Raw genomic sequence first — 17412 nt, forward strand, 5'->3', positions numbered from 1 at the left:
GTTGACTGGCTCTGTTAAACTGTGGGGGGCATTTTCCACTTGTCCCCTTAGAGGGAAGGCTCACCACAAATCAATACAAAGTTATTCCGAGCGATCACCTTTATCTTATGATCAAACATTTCTATCCTGATGGGAGAAGGCCTTCCAAGATGAAGATGAAAGTAATGTAAATCATATAGTGTGGCCTTCACTGTCAACACATCTCAACACAGTTGAACACCCATGGGAGATTTTGGACCGACGCGTTGGACAGCGCTCTCCACCATCGTCATCATCATCATTATCATCAGAACATCAAATGAGGGAGGTTTTTTTTTGTTTTTTTGGTTTTTTGGAGGGATGGTGATCCACCACTCCAGGAAAGTTCTAGACTTGTTGAATTTCTGCCAAGGAGCACTGAAGCTGTTCTGGTGGCTCGTGGTGGCCAAACACCTTACTAAAGCACTCTTGTTTTTCCCAACTCTTGTCACCCATTTCTACGTCACATTAAGTAAAAATATTGAAAGTAGAGAAATGGAAAACCAAGTACAAAAGGTGGGGAAGCAGGAAGAGGAAGAGCAAATGATAGAGAGACAAGGAAATAAACAAAATGTAAAATTATATCATGCATGTCATTAAAAACACCAACAGGCTCCAAAAGAGTCCGGCGACATACACCTGACAATAAATAATGCATAATAATTAATTTGTATACACCTCAAAGGGACAGCAAGGCAGTAAAAAGGACAGAAAGGCGTGCAGTGTCCGGGTGGTTCCGCTACTAATCATGAAGTCAGTGCTGCAACAACTCTGCCGTTAGCCACAGTCTTGAGTCAGCACTGACCTCTCTTCACCCTAATTAATCCAAAGCCAGCTCATGTAAAAAACAAAACTGTTGCAGAGGTAATACGTCTGATCATACACATACCGTATAAACATCCATATCACTGCTGTCGGGGTGAAAACCTTGTAAATGACAACTTTTCAGGAACTAAGAAAAAAGAGCCTTGTTTTCAGATTGTTCGCCATGCGTCTTAGAGGTTGTCCAGTACGGATTAAAAATGTTTCATAAGCCCAAGAGGTCACAAAATCCCACAGAAGATCATGTAATCCTTCAATTGAAGTTCAAACATGAAATTCACCAAAACTGGGTTAAACAAGATTTACACCCAACAGCTATGTGTGTTACTGCAGACTCAAACAGACACACAAGCCCACACACTGCCACTGATAAAGAAGCCCGCTGAGACAATTAAATGCAAATGTCATTATTATTATTATTATTATTTTTTAACTTTAAAAGTTGACACATACTATGAAGTTAGCTGGCATGATAACATAACAAATATTGATGATAATATATATCTTTTGAACTTGGCCTATAAAATACATTTGGAAGATGTAAAGATACATTGCTCTTCAAACTAATACGTAATACGTTTTAGATTTCTTTCTCTTTTTTAAATGGATTTATATAGGAGAAATCTAAAAGACTGCAAGTGTGTCCTCCTATCTGACACAACCTGCATGTCCAGCCAGTATTTTTAGAGAGCTTTTTTCTTTTGAAGAGTGAATCATAGGTTATTCTGCTAGTTTGGTGCATTCTGTGCTCAGTCAACAACAGTCTTTAGATGATCTATTACTGACTGTGTGCACATGGGGCAGCAGTTTGTGATTTACTTCCAGTAAATGAAGCATTTATTACAAAGTATGATGCTGAATGAAAAGCACATTCATCTGCTCCATCTACTAAGTTTATCCTCTTTAGGAAGATTAACGAAATAATTAGAAATGCAAACATAATAATTTGCCCAAAGAATTTCAGAACAAAAAAATCCACTCGTTTGAGAAGAATTTCAAATTGACAGTGAGTCCCTGTGCCCTTCACTGGTTGAAGCAGCAGAAGCATCTGAGTGAGCATGTCTGTCCATTTATAGTGAGCCCACATTCCACTTTATGTTCTTTAGAAATCAAAGTGTTTGTAGCCTTGCATTTTAAAGAAAAAACGCTTGAAAGTCAACTTGTTTCCAGTCTGCTAAATGCGCAAGTGTTTGCTACGCTTTCAGACTGATATTATTTAGCCCTCTTATCTAGCATTTGTATCAAAATTGACTAGTCAGGCAAACAATTCATAATTTAGTGTTGGAATAAGAACATCACCACAGAAAGTGCTCTAGATTGTAGGATTAACGAAAGAGAGAGAGAGAGAGAGAGAGAGAGAGAGAGCGAGAGAGAGAGAGAGAGACTCATAAACAAAAACATAAAAGAACAAAATTATTCCATCTGAACTGTTAGAGCCGGCTCAGTTCCATGGATGAAAGGATTTCAGATATTTCCCAAATGCCCAGAAAAGAGGCTAGACACAGACATACACACTCAAGCCCAAACATGCACACACACACACACACACACACACACATACACATATGCTCAATATCAATACATGCACATACACTCATATCTGCACACACCTGTTCTCTCTCTCTCTCTCCCTCTCCCTTTCCTCACACACACACACACACACACACACACACACACACACACACACAAACACGCAGCAGATGGACTACATCCGGCTTCAGCTCAAGGTGACCTATCTGCGTGTATCGGGTCAGTGGCGATGAGGTATTTTTGCAGAGGAAAGGGAGGGCACGGGATGGACAGGAAAACGGGAGGGCAAGTGTTCATACACCTGAGTAAGAAACTGACAGAAAAAGGCTTTGGGGTAATGCTGCGTTGTCAAAGCGGCGGACAGCCCGCTCCTTTCAAACTCTTTTAAGTGTGTCCATGGTGCATTAAGAATCTGTCAGGCCAGCTTTAGCATTAATCAGCTAGCCTGCAGAAGAAACAATCGCACATAATCTCAGGCTCTAAACCCCGCTGACCTTCCCTTCAAATGCAGAGATGATAAACTCCCCTTCAAACCTCAGTCGTTTAAAGATGCACAGGCACAATTTTCTCTCTCTCTCTTTCTCTCTCTCTGTTGTCCTTTGCTTATCCCTGCCCCTCCCCCTTCCTCTCCCCTGCAGCCCATCTGATTGGTTCCTCCCACAGCAGCACCAATGTCTCTCAACCTGGGGATACATCAACATGTCAACATGACCTCAAAGTGAGGGGGGTCTGTTTCACCCCATCAATCTGGAAATGAGAGGAGAGAAGAGAAGAGGAGAGGAGGGGAGAGAAGAGGAGAGGAGGGGAGAGGAGCAGAGCAGAATATTTGACTTCCATTCATCATGTCAACAGTGTCGAGCGTGTATAAATAGCAAGAATTGTTCAGAGTTATCATTGAGCAGACGCCTCCATCGTGGTACTTCATTTATTAAGATTGCGTGTGGATCGATACAGCAGACGTATACACTCTGCACTGGTGACAAGATAATCTCATCATCATGAATTTGGCTTGGCTCGTCAGTAACATGAGCAATTGCTACGCTTATCTGAGATGACAAGAGCAGGGAGAAAGAGAGGGAATCAGAAAAGGAAGAGAGAGAGAGAGAGAGAGACGGGAAGAGAGAAAGAAAGAGAGCGACTGTTCTTTAACCAAACAACGCTTTGAGGCATAGATGATAAAATATTTCTGTGCCAAACACAGCTCAGATCAATAAGAAGTGGAGAGGACCAGCAATTGATCTGAATGTTTAAGACCCCAATAAGATTTCTCTCTCTCTCTCTCTTCCTAAGACATAAACCCTGTCAGGGGCCTATTGAGCAAAACTGTGTGGTACAATGGGAAAAAAAAGACTAGACAAGCCAAATACGCATTAGCACTCGGCATCACCACTACTACCCTGAAGAGCAGACACAGTCAAACGATTTGACGACAAATCATGTGTGCCCACCACTTAGGGAGCCTTTTGTTTAGGAAACATCGTCTGAGAGTGCCGACTCATTCTCCTCTGTTGCCACAAACAGATAACAGCCAGTGCAAAACACAGTGCCTGTCAATTCCCCTCAGACACACACAGGGCTTGAGATACGGGAGTCAGATTTCAAACTGCGCTAGAAATATACGGGGGAAACAAGAGGCAGTGGGATCTCTCCTATTAAACAGCGACAGGTCTTCTCAGACACAGAAGTGCGCACACACACACACACACACACACACACACAGGCAAATGTATGCTGGTGGGTTACACTGAGCACAAACACATTCCTCAAAAGTGAAATTATTATTCCAGAGCTAGATGATGCCTGGCGTTGGGGTCATTTTGTGTGGGAGACCAAACCTTATTCCTAAAGTGGTTAAGCGAGACGGGACCAAATGAAATGGTGCTCATGGTATATTTCTCAATCTCTATATAAAATGTACATATTGATACATACGAGAATATACCACCATTTCAGCCTCATTATTTATATTATAAATGATGAGGCTGAAGTTGTGTTATATTGTAGAAGACAAAGAGACGGTGAAAGAAAGAGTGAGCCAGAGACAAGCACAGACAGAAATCATTTCTCTCATACTAATGAGGGAGAAGGTGAGAGGGGATTCACATAACTCATTCTTTTAGCTCCGTGTTGTCTCTACAGCACATGCCTAGGGGGCACAGTGAAGGAGGATGTGGCAGAAATAAAAGCTCTCTCAGGCTGGACTGGCGCCAAGGCACAGCAGAGCTAGTTCCACTTTGTTTGACTTTGAAAGTGTTTGATTTACAGCAAGGAGACCCAGCTGCTGGCAGTTCAAAGAATACATCGCCACGCCGTGTACACCTATGGTAGCCTTCTGTGCGCTGTGCATCTCTGCACACATTACTATCAGGTCAGCCCCATCTACACCTAATCTAAAGCTCGGGCTCAAGAGCACTGCTGCTCAAAGCGTTAAAGCCGAGGACCCCAGGGGGCATCTGAGAGCCCTCAGGGTGCATTTGGACCCCACGGGAAACCTCATTCAAAACTAAAGGAAAAGCGAGGCTTGTGCTTCAGAGCCCAGCTGGTGGTAGCACACGTGCATGCGTACGAGCGTGCACACATAGACACACATACACACACATGGGAGCTGAATCTTAGCTGGATCCCGCCGCTCTCTGGAAGGTTATATTTTGTTCTGTTTTTGTGCCCTCTGTTGATGCTAGCTTGGCCCCTGTGTGCCAGAGCTGTTTGAGCATAGTGCCAGCACTTCAAGGTCAACAGTTCAACATCCATCGGAGGCATACTCAAAGACATAGAGTTGCTTTCTCGGTGCATTAGACGTAGATTACCACAGATCATCTTACTTTGACAACAATAAACTTGATTTGTTAAATAAATGCATTTTAGAGAAGAAAATGCACAACAATAATGGGCTTGTCAAGTGCAGGATCCACATATCCATCTGAGGTGTGGGCGTGTATTTTCAGCAGTGCAGAACTCAGTATCAGCGGGGTCAGGGAAACAAGACACACTGTCAACCAGGAACAGTCGCAACAGACAAAATGTTTCACAATGTAAGCAAAAGCAGTCATGCTCTCAGTAACCTTGTAATAATGTAATGGAAAAATCCAGCCAAAATAATAACTCAGTAAGATTGGGTCTTGGTTCTATGACACTTTAGATGCCAGTGTGTCGGTGGAATGTAAACCCAGCAAAACAACAGCGCCTCTGCCTAAACAGCACGACATATTCTGCAGATCTGGTATCAGTCAATCAGGAACACAGGGCTTAAGACAATCAACGATGAACCATCCTTCTGTCTGTCTGTCTGTCTGTCTCTCTCTCTCACACACGCGCGCACACACACACACACACACACACACACACACACACACACACACACACACACAGACACACATTAAAATGCAAAAGTGACTGCATGCTGAGAATCCACACAGTGCCCATGTCATCTCCAGGGGCTGTCCCCTTGTTGACCAAGTCAATTAGTTTAACATTCAGGGCCAATCTGGCCATCTCACAAGTCAACTTGTGGTCTCATATCCTGTCTCTCTTCCTCCAAACTCGCAAGAGCTGAATTAATTTACTGCCCAGTATTAATAGGATGGGAGGTCTGTTCAAATAATTAAATATGTATATGTATGCCAGGGTTTCCGCTACATGTAATTGATCGTGGCGCACCGCCACGGCTAAATAAAAGCCGCCACGGCTTGGGAATGATGATTTTTTTTTTTTTTTTTTCGGGTGTTAACACAATTTAAAGTATATTGTATGAATGACCTGTGAAAACGACCCTACATACACACATAGCATATATTTGCGCACATATACTTACTATGATCAGAGTTTTAAATGATACATTAAATATCACGACATGTTACACTACGCCGCAATTAATTTTATTTTGAAAACGCACCGGAGTTATCACCCCCCTGCTTTGTCCTACTGCTGCGCGCTTTTTCGGATTGTGGATGGCTTGTGGCTGGGGCTTCTGCAGTGTTCCTGGTAGTATTTGGGGGGCAGGAGCTGCTACAGGAACGTCCTCTGGCTCGGCCCTCTCACCTGCCATGACTCCACTGAGAGGCCGAGTGAGAGGACGTTCCTGTAAAGTTACCGGGCGGTTGCGCGACCATGACCGGGGCATCAAAATGCGTGTTGTTAAAAAAGCCTGTTGTTAGCGTTAGCTAACGTCCGCTAAAGCTAACGTTAGCGTCCCTAAAAATGCCGGCTAAAAAGTGTGTTGTTAGCGTTAGCTAGCACGTTAGCGTTAGCTTGGTAGTGTTGGTCGTGTTGCTAGGGGACGCCTAGTGCCCGGCTGTTTGCTTTCTGTTGACACTACATCGCGCCGAGAGTAAATCCAGTCAGCACCAAGTAAACCCCAAGCCCCACCCGGGTTTGGTTTTTCTCAGCATCAATGGGCCACCTCTGGCTGAGTTGAACTACAATAGAGCCTTAGAGCTCTTTTTAAAAAAAAAAAAAAAAAAAAAAAAAAGAAAGATGAAGTGCTCTCAGCCAGGCTGCACACTGCCAATAATACAGTCTTGCAATATGTAGCAATGTAAATAAATGTGTTTCTGTTACATGCTAACACATTTGGTCCTGTTGGCTTGCTTGCCCCCCCCCCCCCTCCCGGTGGGGACATTATGGTTCCGGGGGGGGGGGGGGGGGGGGGGGGGGGGGTTCGTCCACCTCAGCACCACAGTTTCAAAAAATCCTGGGGGAAACCCTGTATGCACATCAGTGGAAACTATTTCCACGGCTGAACAATGATGAGGAATGTATTTTCCTTTTTCTTTTTTCTGTTTTTTTTTTCTATTTTAATTTTAATATTCTTCTCCACTTAAAAAAAAACAAAAACAAATGAATGACTGTATGAATGAATGAACAGACAACTGATCACTTTACACTATGTATCAATGTATTTATCTGCATCTACAGAATGTATGTATGTATGTCTGTCCATCAGATTTGATTTGATTTGATTTAGGGATGAACAAGTTAAGAATATACATGATATATAATGAAACACATTCATGTGTATTTGATCCCAGAGGACAGCACAAGAGAGAATTAAAGTATTTATGTGTTAAAACACTTCATTCATTGATGGACATTTAGACATCTATCTATCTATCTGTCCAGTCGTCCCTCCGTACAGTTTGACCCTCCAGTATTCTGTTAAGTGTTACAGGAAGAAGTCTGTCTGGTGGTGGGGATAGTCAGAGGCCTACATGCTTTATATTCAATTATTCATCAGGGTTACTTGGATTTTGAGAACTTGTAATAAATAAAACATTCACTTCCGCTGCTGCCTCCAATTTCCTACAAACTTTCAGTGTTCTCGTATTATGTATTTGCAAATGGACTATTAATTGCATAAATCTTCATGGAATTGCACTGAGTTCTCTGTCCTGCTTTTTCATCTCCACTCAGGTCATTTGTAAATTCTCTTTCTTATAACGCACTGCAAAGTCTGTTAGACAGATGATTCTGTACTAGCAAAGAGGGCAAATGAGAAAGAGTCGCTGGAAAAACATGAAGAGTTGATTATGCAAAACGGAATTATGAATGTTCATATTCTGCTTACTTGATATCAGGGAGTTTAGTGGCTTCTGCTCCCCACTTACACTGAGTTCTGCCCTCCCTCCCATGTTCACACATATGTCGCAGAAGATCTCTGATGTTTATCGTGACATCTTCCACTTGCCTCTGATTTGTTAAACAATATGATTTATTAATGGAAGGGGAAGCAAATATAACTGCTGTGTAGTGCTCGGCACTACACTGCTGCCGCGGCTTCAAGATGCACTGGCGCATCTGTGCTGACAGAGAGACAAACACCAGTGCAAACACCATAGCCAAAAAAAAAAGAAAAAAAAAAAAAGACAATAATAGCTATAAATGAAACATTGAATGACAAAATTTCTGTTTGGCTACATAGAGATAACATAATTCACTTCTGGCCCCGAGAGCAACGTTCTGAGCTCTGTCTGCACATCCCTTTCAGTAGCATCTATCATATGAGCTTAGGGGAGATGAAGAAAAATAAAACTGCCTATTAATAATTCAGAATTTCAGCGTGTAGTGTTATGTACAGCAGCGGCAGGTTTATTTGAGAAAATACAAAGATACACCCCAAGGCTAGCCGATAAAGTATTTTTAATGTACTGGTAAGCTAAAATAAAACAAATCTGGCCTAGTGGCCCAGAAGAGCTCAACTGGGGGACAGAGTACACAAATTACACATGCCTTCTTGAACTGTCTCTCATTTCTATAAATGAGTGTTTGTGCACTGAGTTCCTTTGCTGCTCAGCCCTGTCTGCAGGCAGGCTTCAGCACATACAGGTTTACCAACTCACTGCATAGAGAGATACAGAGCAGTGGAGTTATCTAAAGATGAAGGGAGAGGGAAAGAAATTAAATAAAGAGCGCTTTTCTATTCATTGCCTCAAAGGCCACTGAAGTGTGGGAGCAATTTCAATACAATACAGAGCAGAGGCTCTGATAAGTCGTTTCGTCAGGATCCTTAAAAACAACCCCGGCCCAGATAAGTGTGCGTCTGCATGTGTGCATGTGTATGTGTGTGTCTGTGTGTGTATATGTGTGTGCTGAAGAAAGGGTGTTTCAAGGGTTGGACAAATGCAAGATTGTCACGCTCATAGAAGAGAGGGGCTCTGTCACGGAAACTGCCAGCTAAAGGCTTAAATCACATGCCTGGAATACACAATGACTTCATAGACACTCACACACACACTCACACACACACACACACACACACACACACACATAAAGAGCACCCCACCCCCCACCACCACCCCACCCCCAAATTATGCAGAGTGAGACCATTCCTGGAAGCATCCATTTCCAACATCTGCTCAAGTTACACTGTTGTCATGCATGTGATCAAGCTAAACAGCTCAAAAGAATGAAAAATACATCTTATATATTGCAAATACAACAATTAAATAGTTTCAATCGCACATCTTATGTGCTTTTTTCCAGCCGTGTTTGAATCTAGTCAGTGGATTGTTGGCTGCCAGTCAACGTGAGAACAGTGATGTGAATGCCTGCATTTCCATCTAACAAGTGCTACATATAACCTCTGCGTGTCTACTGTAATTTACATGCAGTGTGAAAGCATTCTACATAACATAGGTTCAAAGGTCCTTTGAGTCAATTCAGTGATTCATTATCATTCATAGAATATAGGGACACAGTCTCTGGCAGGCAATTCAAGGAAAAAAATAATATATATTCCATGTGTTCAGTTCATGTACTTATCTCTGACATTTGTTTTTCACTAGAGCAGTAAGGGAGTTCTTGCCCTGACAATGTCAAGTCAGCAGAGAGACTAAAACCCCATTTCTCCTTGACACCCTCCTCTGTATGCCACCCTACACAAGGCAAACTGTCGCCACCTATAGGCAGCTTTTATAGCCTTTCTGCCTTTCCCTTGCCTCTGTACCACCTGCACCATATTAACATGGATGGTCTCCCACGGAGATGGGATTCTGTTTAATTAGAGTTTTGCACCTAATCAAATTACAGCACTCTTATCAAAACAAATCAATATGATAATTCAGGAGCCATTTAAAAGTCATGACACAGAAGCCATACAGTGTTTGGTAACAGTGAAGTGTGTATTGTGAGGGCGAGGCAGCTTCTCTCTCATGATAGCAAAAAGAGGATCTTATGAAGCAGTCAGTGGGCCACGGCCCGGCACAGCTGCTGAAGCCAAACATAATGCGGGACCAAATCCTCAAACGTATTCAAGACAGGGTTGGCCCGGGCTCACTCTTTGGAGCGAATTACTGAAATCCCTTCTTCCTGAGCATTGAGGAATTCTGCAGCGGATTGGTTTTAACCTTGATTCCACAGTAAGTAATACCCTTCAACGCCTTAAGCGGAATTAGGCATCATTACGTATCATCCATCTCCTTACCCCAGGAATTCTCTTTACAAATGAAATGAAGCTCTCCACTGGGCCTGGCACTGGCACAGTGGTGACAATGATAAGGCCAGCAGAGCTCTGCTGATACGTTCCTATTATTCCCGTCTCCTAGCTAGAGACCGAGCCCAGCCTGTCTACCAATGCACCACTATAAAACATCATTAGGGGCCAGCAGCAGTGTAGAGAGAGACTGGGAGTTGCAGGCTGCTACTGTATCCCTACTAGGTGCAGATGAAGACAGCAGCACTAAGGTGCCCTTGTGAAGCTGACTGAGGAGGCGATATGCTCTCACGCTTTATCTATCTCTTTATTTATTTTTCCTATTTAGCCTCTCCTCCCCTGGCAACTGTAGTGACAGATAGGCTGAGAGGCCTTGGGATCGATGGAAGGGGAATTCTGTCTTTGTTTCCTGACATTTTTCCCATAGCCACTCTACTCTGACTCAGGTTACTTACTGTCCACGTGAAGAGAGCAGAGAGGGTGGAAAGAAGCAGGGAGAGAGCAGGAAAGGGATATGTTTCTGCACATCTTTAGAAGAAACCTGATGCCCCGGGCCATCTCCCTCTACACAGGTTTCTGTTGAATAATACAACAGAGCACCCTGCACGCCTGATGCATCGGGGGGGACCCTCTGTAAACAACAAGTCACTAAGGAATGTGTTGTTACTGCTCCTCCTTGTTTTTCCTTCAATCCGGAAGAAGAGACAAAAAAGGAAGTGCACAAAATGGGTGTACAACAGCCTCATACAGCCTAATTCATCATCGCTACATTAAGGCAGAGACAGCCTGAAGAATGGACTAGCAATTATTCTGTCCCTCTGATTAGGAAGCCTTAACGGTCTTTGTACTGACCCTTGCCCTATGCAGCTGGCTCATAATAGAAGCAGGGCTGAGACTGAGAGTGGGAACAACAGACAGTGGCCTTCCTCCCTGGTGGGAACACGTCACATCTGATCACAGTCATCCTCACATCCACGTCCAGAGTAAATAGCAGGATGGAAAACATAGCAGAGAGCTTAATAGAAAAGCGAAGACAGTCCATCAAAATGTGTCTAGAAACAAAGATAGACCCTTGTTTGACCAAATAAGATTTTGATGTAAATAGTGCGTAATAACAACATTACTAGCCATGAACATGTTATTTTATCACATTATGTTTCATTAAGAACCTAATAATATTATTTGTGAATAACTGGCAACACGGAACAAGGGCTCAGATTGCTTCAGCTTCCGATTATCCCAAATATTGCATCCCGAGCGGTGTACACTGTGTCTTAGGTAGGCCTTAATCCTAATCTGACACGACAGACTTTAAATGGGCTTAAGGCCAAAGAGACACAGAAGTTGTCACGTTACAGGCTTATACGCCCTAGTCCTCTCCGCAAAAACTTACCAAGTAGCCATGAAAACAAGTGCAATCTCTTAATCTCCAAGAATTAAACTCAACAGGGGTAACCCCGGAAATCATTTTATCAATGATTCAATGATGCCGCTGCTACTATTAATGCTTACAGATATACAGATACAGATATCACTGTAGCACATTAATTACAATATATATCTTTTGGACTTTTACAGCTATAATTGGGGAAATCTGTCATGACAAAACAAATTAAATACAGATCTGATCAGTGTGCTGCTCCTCACAGGAAAACGCAAAGGAAGCATCTTTTGCAACAAAATAGTAATGGGTGTTAACTTCAATCTTAATAATTAGCAAGGCCAACATGGCTCTGTTTATGGAGATTTGCAATTCATTAACTACCAAGGACTGCATAAATCCATGGAATACTAAAAAGGTCTGAGAGGGAAAATATGCAACATGAAGAAAACACTTGATGTTCTTTACTGATTGAGCTCTTTCATTAGATTTAGCATAGCTGAGTATATTTTTAACCACAAGACCTAATTATTGAAACACGACATGAGAAGATAATATATCACCTCTTTGGGAGCAGCCAGCAGTTTACGTTCTGTTGCCAAGACGGGACCTCCCCACTGTTTCAAATATGCCTGTTTATAACTCAGTCACACACACGGATCTCTTTCTACAACAGGAATGAACTGACAGTAATTCTATGGTTAAAAAGAGAGTCTGAATGAAAACTGATTTAAAATGTCTGGTGCCAGTTGTGTGACATCATACGTCTTCTCAGGTTTCAGAGATAACTGTTTTTTGTTGCTGTTACTGGCTCTGCTCTATGAGAGCCGAGGAATGACTGTTTAACCCTTCTCATACTCAGCTCCTCCTCCTCCTTCATCTCTCTCTCTGTGCACCTCTGCCTCTCTTGAGCTTCCTCTTGCTTTTTTTATCATTATACAAAAAAAAGAGGCAAAATTTGATTCGGGAAATGAGCATTTTTCTATGTTTGTTTTTGAGGTCTACGATGTGGAAAAGGCTGCATATTTAAACAGTCAAGCAGAAGAGTGTAGTTTGTCTTACCTGTATGATAGACATGCGGTTAGTAGGTGTGTCTGTAGTGCTGGTGACTGGGCCTGTGAAGCTGGTGTGGCATCCCACGTGGCCTTGGGGCACGCTGAGGTTACTGGCAGTGGGCTTGAGGTACATGACCTCTGACCTTGGTGAGCTGAGTGGCAAGCGTGTCTGGTAGTCAAAGTACATGGGTGAGGTGGCCATTGAGGGGCTGCTTACCACATTCATCACATTCATGGCATCTCGCTCTTCCACCTCGCTCTGCACCAGCATGATGTCGTTCTTGTTAATCTTCTTCTTCTTGCCTTTCCCCAGCTGTGGATGCGAGTACTCTGCAATGCGACAGTTATATGTACGAATCTCCTTGTTTTCCCGCTTGCACTTGATCGCTATGGTCACCATAGCAGCCAGAAGCATGACGGAGATGATGCTGAGAGTAACAATGAGAGGCAGGGACATGTCCCAGTTGCGGCTCTCCTCATTGATACGTGGTTCTCCACCAGGCAGAGGTCCATTGTAGGCCTTGATAATGAGCCTGGCAGCAGCGGTGAGTGTTGGCTTGCCGTGGTCCATTACCCGGATGATCAGCTCCACAATGGGGCTCACATCCTCCCAGAACGGGTGGGCTGTTCGCACCTCCCCTGTCACTGGGTCAATCTCAAAAAGGTGCTCTTCATTGCCATCTGAGATTTCATAGGTGAGTCTCCCACTCTCGCCATAATCGTTATCCACCGCCCTCACGGTGGTGACAATGTAGCCAACGCCAACATTACGCGGCACATGGATCTCAGCTGTGTCGTTCTGGAGCAGGGGCAGAACGATGACGGGGATGTTGTCGTTTACATCCAGGACACTGATGCGTACTGTGGTGTTGCTTTCCAGGTGAGGGGAGCCTGCATCTTTAGCGAGGACCTTGAAGTCAAAATATTTGATCTGCTCATAGTTGAAGGATCTCACCGCATAAATGGCGCCATTAGCAGCATTCACATTAACATAGGTGTTGACGTCACCTCCACTGACATTGGAGTTGATTATGCTGTAGTACACTGTGCCGTTCTGGCCTAAATCAGGGTCATGGGCCAGAACCGAACCCAGGTACTCCCCAGGGATGTTGTTCTCAGGGATCTGAAGGAGGTAAACAGACTTGGTAAAGCGAGGAACGTTGTCATTTTCATCCAGAATCTTCACAGTGAAAGACTTTGTGGAGTTGAGAGGCGGGATGCCGTTGTCCTTAGCCACAATTGTGACATTGTACTCATCCTGTACTTCTCTGTCCAAGGGCCTGTCTGTCACCACTGTGTAGAAATTATCATAGTTCTCCTCTAGTTTAAAAGGGACATTACCCAGCACTCTGCACTGAAGCTGCCCATTCCTGCCTGAGTCCTTGTCTGTGACACGAACAAGAGCAATGACAGTGCCTGGGGGTGCAGCCTCGCTGATGGCCCCTTGTCTCACAGACACAAAACCTATAGATGGCCAGTTATCGTTCCTGTCAAGCACTTTAACAGTGACTTTACAATGGCCGGGTATTGGATTAGGACCTAAATCCTTTGCCTGGACGTCAATCTCAATAACTGGGCTTTCCTCATAGTCAATTTCCCCCTGAATCTTTATGACCCCAGTTCTGGAATCTATGGAGAAGAGCTCCCGAATCCTCTCCGGGGCATAACCACTAAAAGAATACACCACCTGCCCATTATTGCCTTCATCAGGATCAGTGGCATTTAAATCGATCAGAACTTTGCCAGGGGGTGAATTTTCTGGGATTTCCACAACATAGGAGGGCTGATCAAAAACAGGGCTGTTGTCATTGGAATCAATAACTTTAACATTAATCTGCATAGTCCCTGACCTAGGATATTCCCCACCGTCAGTGGCTGACAGAATAAGGGTGTGATGGCTGCGCTCCTCTCGGTCTAGCGGTCGCTGGATAACTAACTCTGGGAACTTAGTCCCGTCCCCGCGGGATTTTACCTCCAAAGAAAACAGATTGTAGTCATCTCGCGTTATCTGATAGGTTTTCAGACCGTTTTCCCCTGCATCCGGGTCGTGCGCGCTGGTCAGGGGAAAGCGCGTCCCCGGCGCTGCGTTCTCAGAGATGTCAATATCAATCTGATCGGAGGGGAAAGTGGGTGAGTTGTCATTGATGTCCTGAATATCTATTTTGATCATGCAGATCTCCTTGTCGTTGGCAAACACCTCCATGGAGAGCTGGCACTTTGGGTTCCTCCGACACAGTGTTTCCCTGTCGATGCGCTGCTTAGTGTACAGCAGTCCGCTCTGAGGGTCCACGTCGATGAGATGCGGGGCAGAGTTCTCCAGCACCCGAAAGTTGGCTTTCTTACCCTGTCCTCCCTGCCCCGACTGTTCGAGTCCGAGTCTGGCATCTTTGGCAATGTTCCCAATAACTGTCCCCGGACCTTGTTCCTCCGGGACAGAGTAATTCAAGTTTTTCAACGTCAGGGCTTGAGCCCATAAGAGAAGGAAAAAGAAAATAGAAAGATACATCCCCCCGTTCCGTTAGAATGTTTATAATCTGTGATTTGTTTATGCTTCCTCCGACCTGTTGATGCGCCGACCAAATTTGGTATTTCTTTTATTCATGATCAAACAAACAGTTCTGCTCATCATGTGAGGCCTTAGAAATAGTCTTCGTGGATTGTCTTTTTTTGTGCCTTCTGTGTCGCTCGATTCCCCCCTTCTCTCTGTCTCTCTCTCTCTCTCTCTCTCTCTCTCGCTCTCTCTTCCAGCAATCTGTGGAGCTGAACACCTAATTTATATTCAGCTGAGCGCCCAGACCCATCTGAGCCATAATCGCAATCCGGTCTCCACCAAACAGAATAGTCATTTCAAGTATTCACTCATAATACCTAAGAAAAAAAAAAGAAAAAAAATGTGTCGATTAGTCAGTCAAATAAAAAAACAGGCTGAGCTATACTTGCCATTTTGCCATTAAGAAATCAGATCCACCGCTGAGCCAAAATGAAACGCGGCTCATGCGTAATTTATCTCCACAATTATGGGGGAAGCTTGTCAATTAGTTAACCTTGGGAAGCAACTCGGCGCAGCTCAGATACAGAGGACAATAACGATTCCTCTTGTAGGACATTTAACCAAATGTATTATGATGAACACAAGATCCAGTGTGCATTTTTTCTTCTTCTTTTTAAATCTATCTCTGTTGTGCAATGCGCGACCTGACCCAAACACAATACCAGCCCATTCACATATTACGAGAATGCTGATTGGAAAACTGTAATAGGGTAACTTTAATAATGTGTTAACATTGCAGGCGTACAACTGAAGATGGCCTATTGTGGCGGCTATTTGAATAAGTGTGTATAAAATGAGCCTCTTACACGCATTAACAAATCCGCATAATCCGGATATTTAAAATGAGCCCTATAAAAATTCAGAAATGAGCTGCCAGCATCTCAGCACAGCCGTTTAATTCTCTGTGCTGCTGCTGCTCTCCACGTCTCCCTCTCATCCTCGCTCTGCAAGATATAACAGTCACTGGGAGAAGCTGTTGCATCCTCATGCATAGGGGGACGGAGGTGAAATAGGCTACCTATCCTTTAAAAAAAACGAGCAACAAAGGAGGCTCCATGTGGAGCATTACGCAAATAAAAAGACCTAAAGAAAAAAAAAAAGACAAGGCATAAACTTACCACAACAAATGCTATAGTAGTCCAAAATGTTGTAAAGATGAAAAGAGACAGTTCCACCGGGGTTCAGTGAGTTTCCCCCCTCCACTTCAGCACCATCCGTATCCCTTTTCTCTGTGTAGAAAAAAGCCACCCGCCTCTGATGCACACGCAGGCTACAGTGCAGCGCAGTAGGGAAAAAAAGTGCTCCAGAAAAGTATGACTGTAATGTCAATGAGCTCAAGTCCTCTCCGCTGTCTGATTGGAATGCAGCGGCTCGCCTTGTGTCTGCAGTGAGTCACCGTTCTTCAGGGGGGAAGTGTTTTGAGATATACGATGTGGAGGAGTAAAAGAAAGAAAGAAAAAAAAAATCCAGATGAGAAATAACGTAGATCCAGAGAGGATATCAGAGATGTGGTCAGTGCTTTTTATCCCAGCCGAAACAGCGCCGGGCGACTGATTCCAGCAGCGGCATTTTGTCCTTGTCCGCCGTCCCCCGTAAAAGTCCACAGAGCCACAGGAGCAGAAAAAGGTGGTCAACAACAATGCCGCATGCCGCCCTGGGTCTCTTTATAGGTGTCAGGGAAAAAGGGGATATTTTCGTGAATATAAAACACAGCCCTATTTTGGTATTTTACGCACGTTGGACAGCCTTCACCTCATACAGCGCTTCCTCTCACTGACTGAACTCCGGACACCGCATGGTGCATTAAACATTGTCGCTGCTCTTCTGCCAACCAATGAATTTGAAGAGGTGGGGAAAGAAGGAGGGATTCAAAAGCCGCTTTAGGTGCAGACTACAAATGATTGGTGGGCCCCGTGGTTCACCGGTGGTGCATCTGTTTTTCAAATATCACACTTCATTGTTGTTTAGAATAAAGCGAAAACGTGCGTTGGACGCCGTTGCCAAGAGGCTCGAGGAGACCGATGTCGTTGGACATGTCCGTTCAACTGCTTCAGTATGAATAAAATACAGTCCGTTAGAAAAATCGTTTTTTTCCGTATTAACTGTGTTTGACACCTTGGTTTCAGAG

The 17412-nt window shown here is 43.9% G+C and overlaps 1 protein-coding gene across 2 annotated transcripts in view; it reads right to left on the reverse strand.

Annotated features, from left to right (window-relative positions):
* The window catches only part of pcdh17 (protocadherin 17), a 66048-nt gene extending 49008 nt beyond the window's left edge, over positions 1 to 17040 (reverse strand). For both annotated transcript variants that reach the window (XM_030082049.1, XM_030082042.1), the window contains exons 1-2: positions 16403 to 17040; positions 12741 to 15601 (exon numbers count right to left, since the gene is read on the reverse strand). In XM_030082049.1, coding sequence (XP_029937909.1) covers positions 12741 to 15239 — 2499 coding nt within the window. In that variant the 5' untranslated portion in view covers positions 15240 to 15601; positions 16403 to 17040. The remainder of the gene's footprint in view (positions 1 to 12740; positions 15602 to 16402) is intronic.
* Positions 17041 to 17412: the final 372 nt, after the last annotated feature.

Source organism: Myripristis murdjan, chromosome 3 (genome assembly GCF_902150065.1).
Source record: "Myripristis murdjan chromosome 3, fMyrMur1.1, whole genome shotgun sequence".
NCBI lineage: Eukaryota > Metazoa > Chordata > Actinopteri > Holocentriformes > Holocentridae > Myripristis > Myripristis murdjan.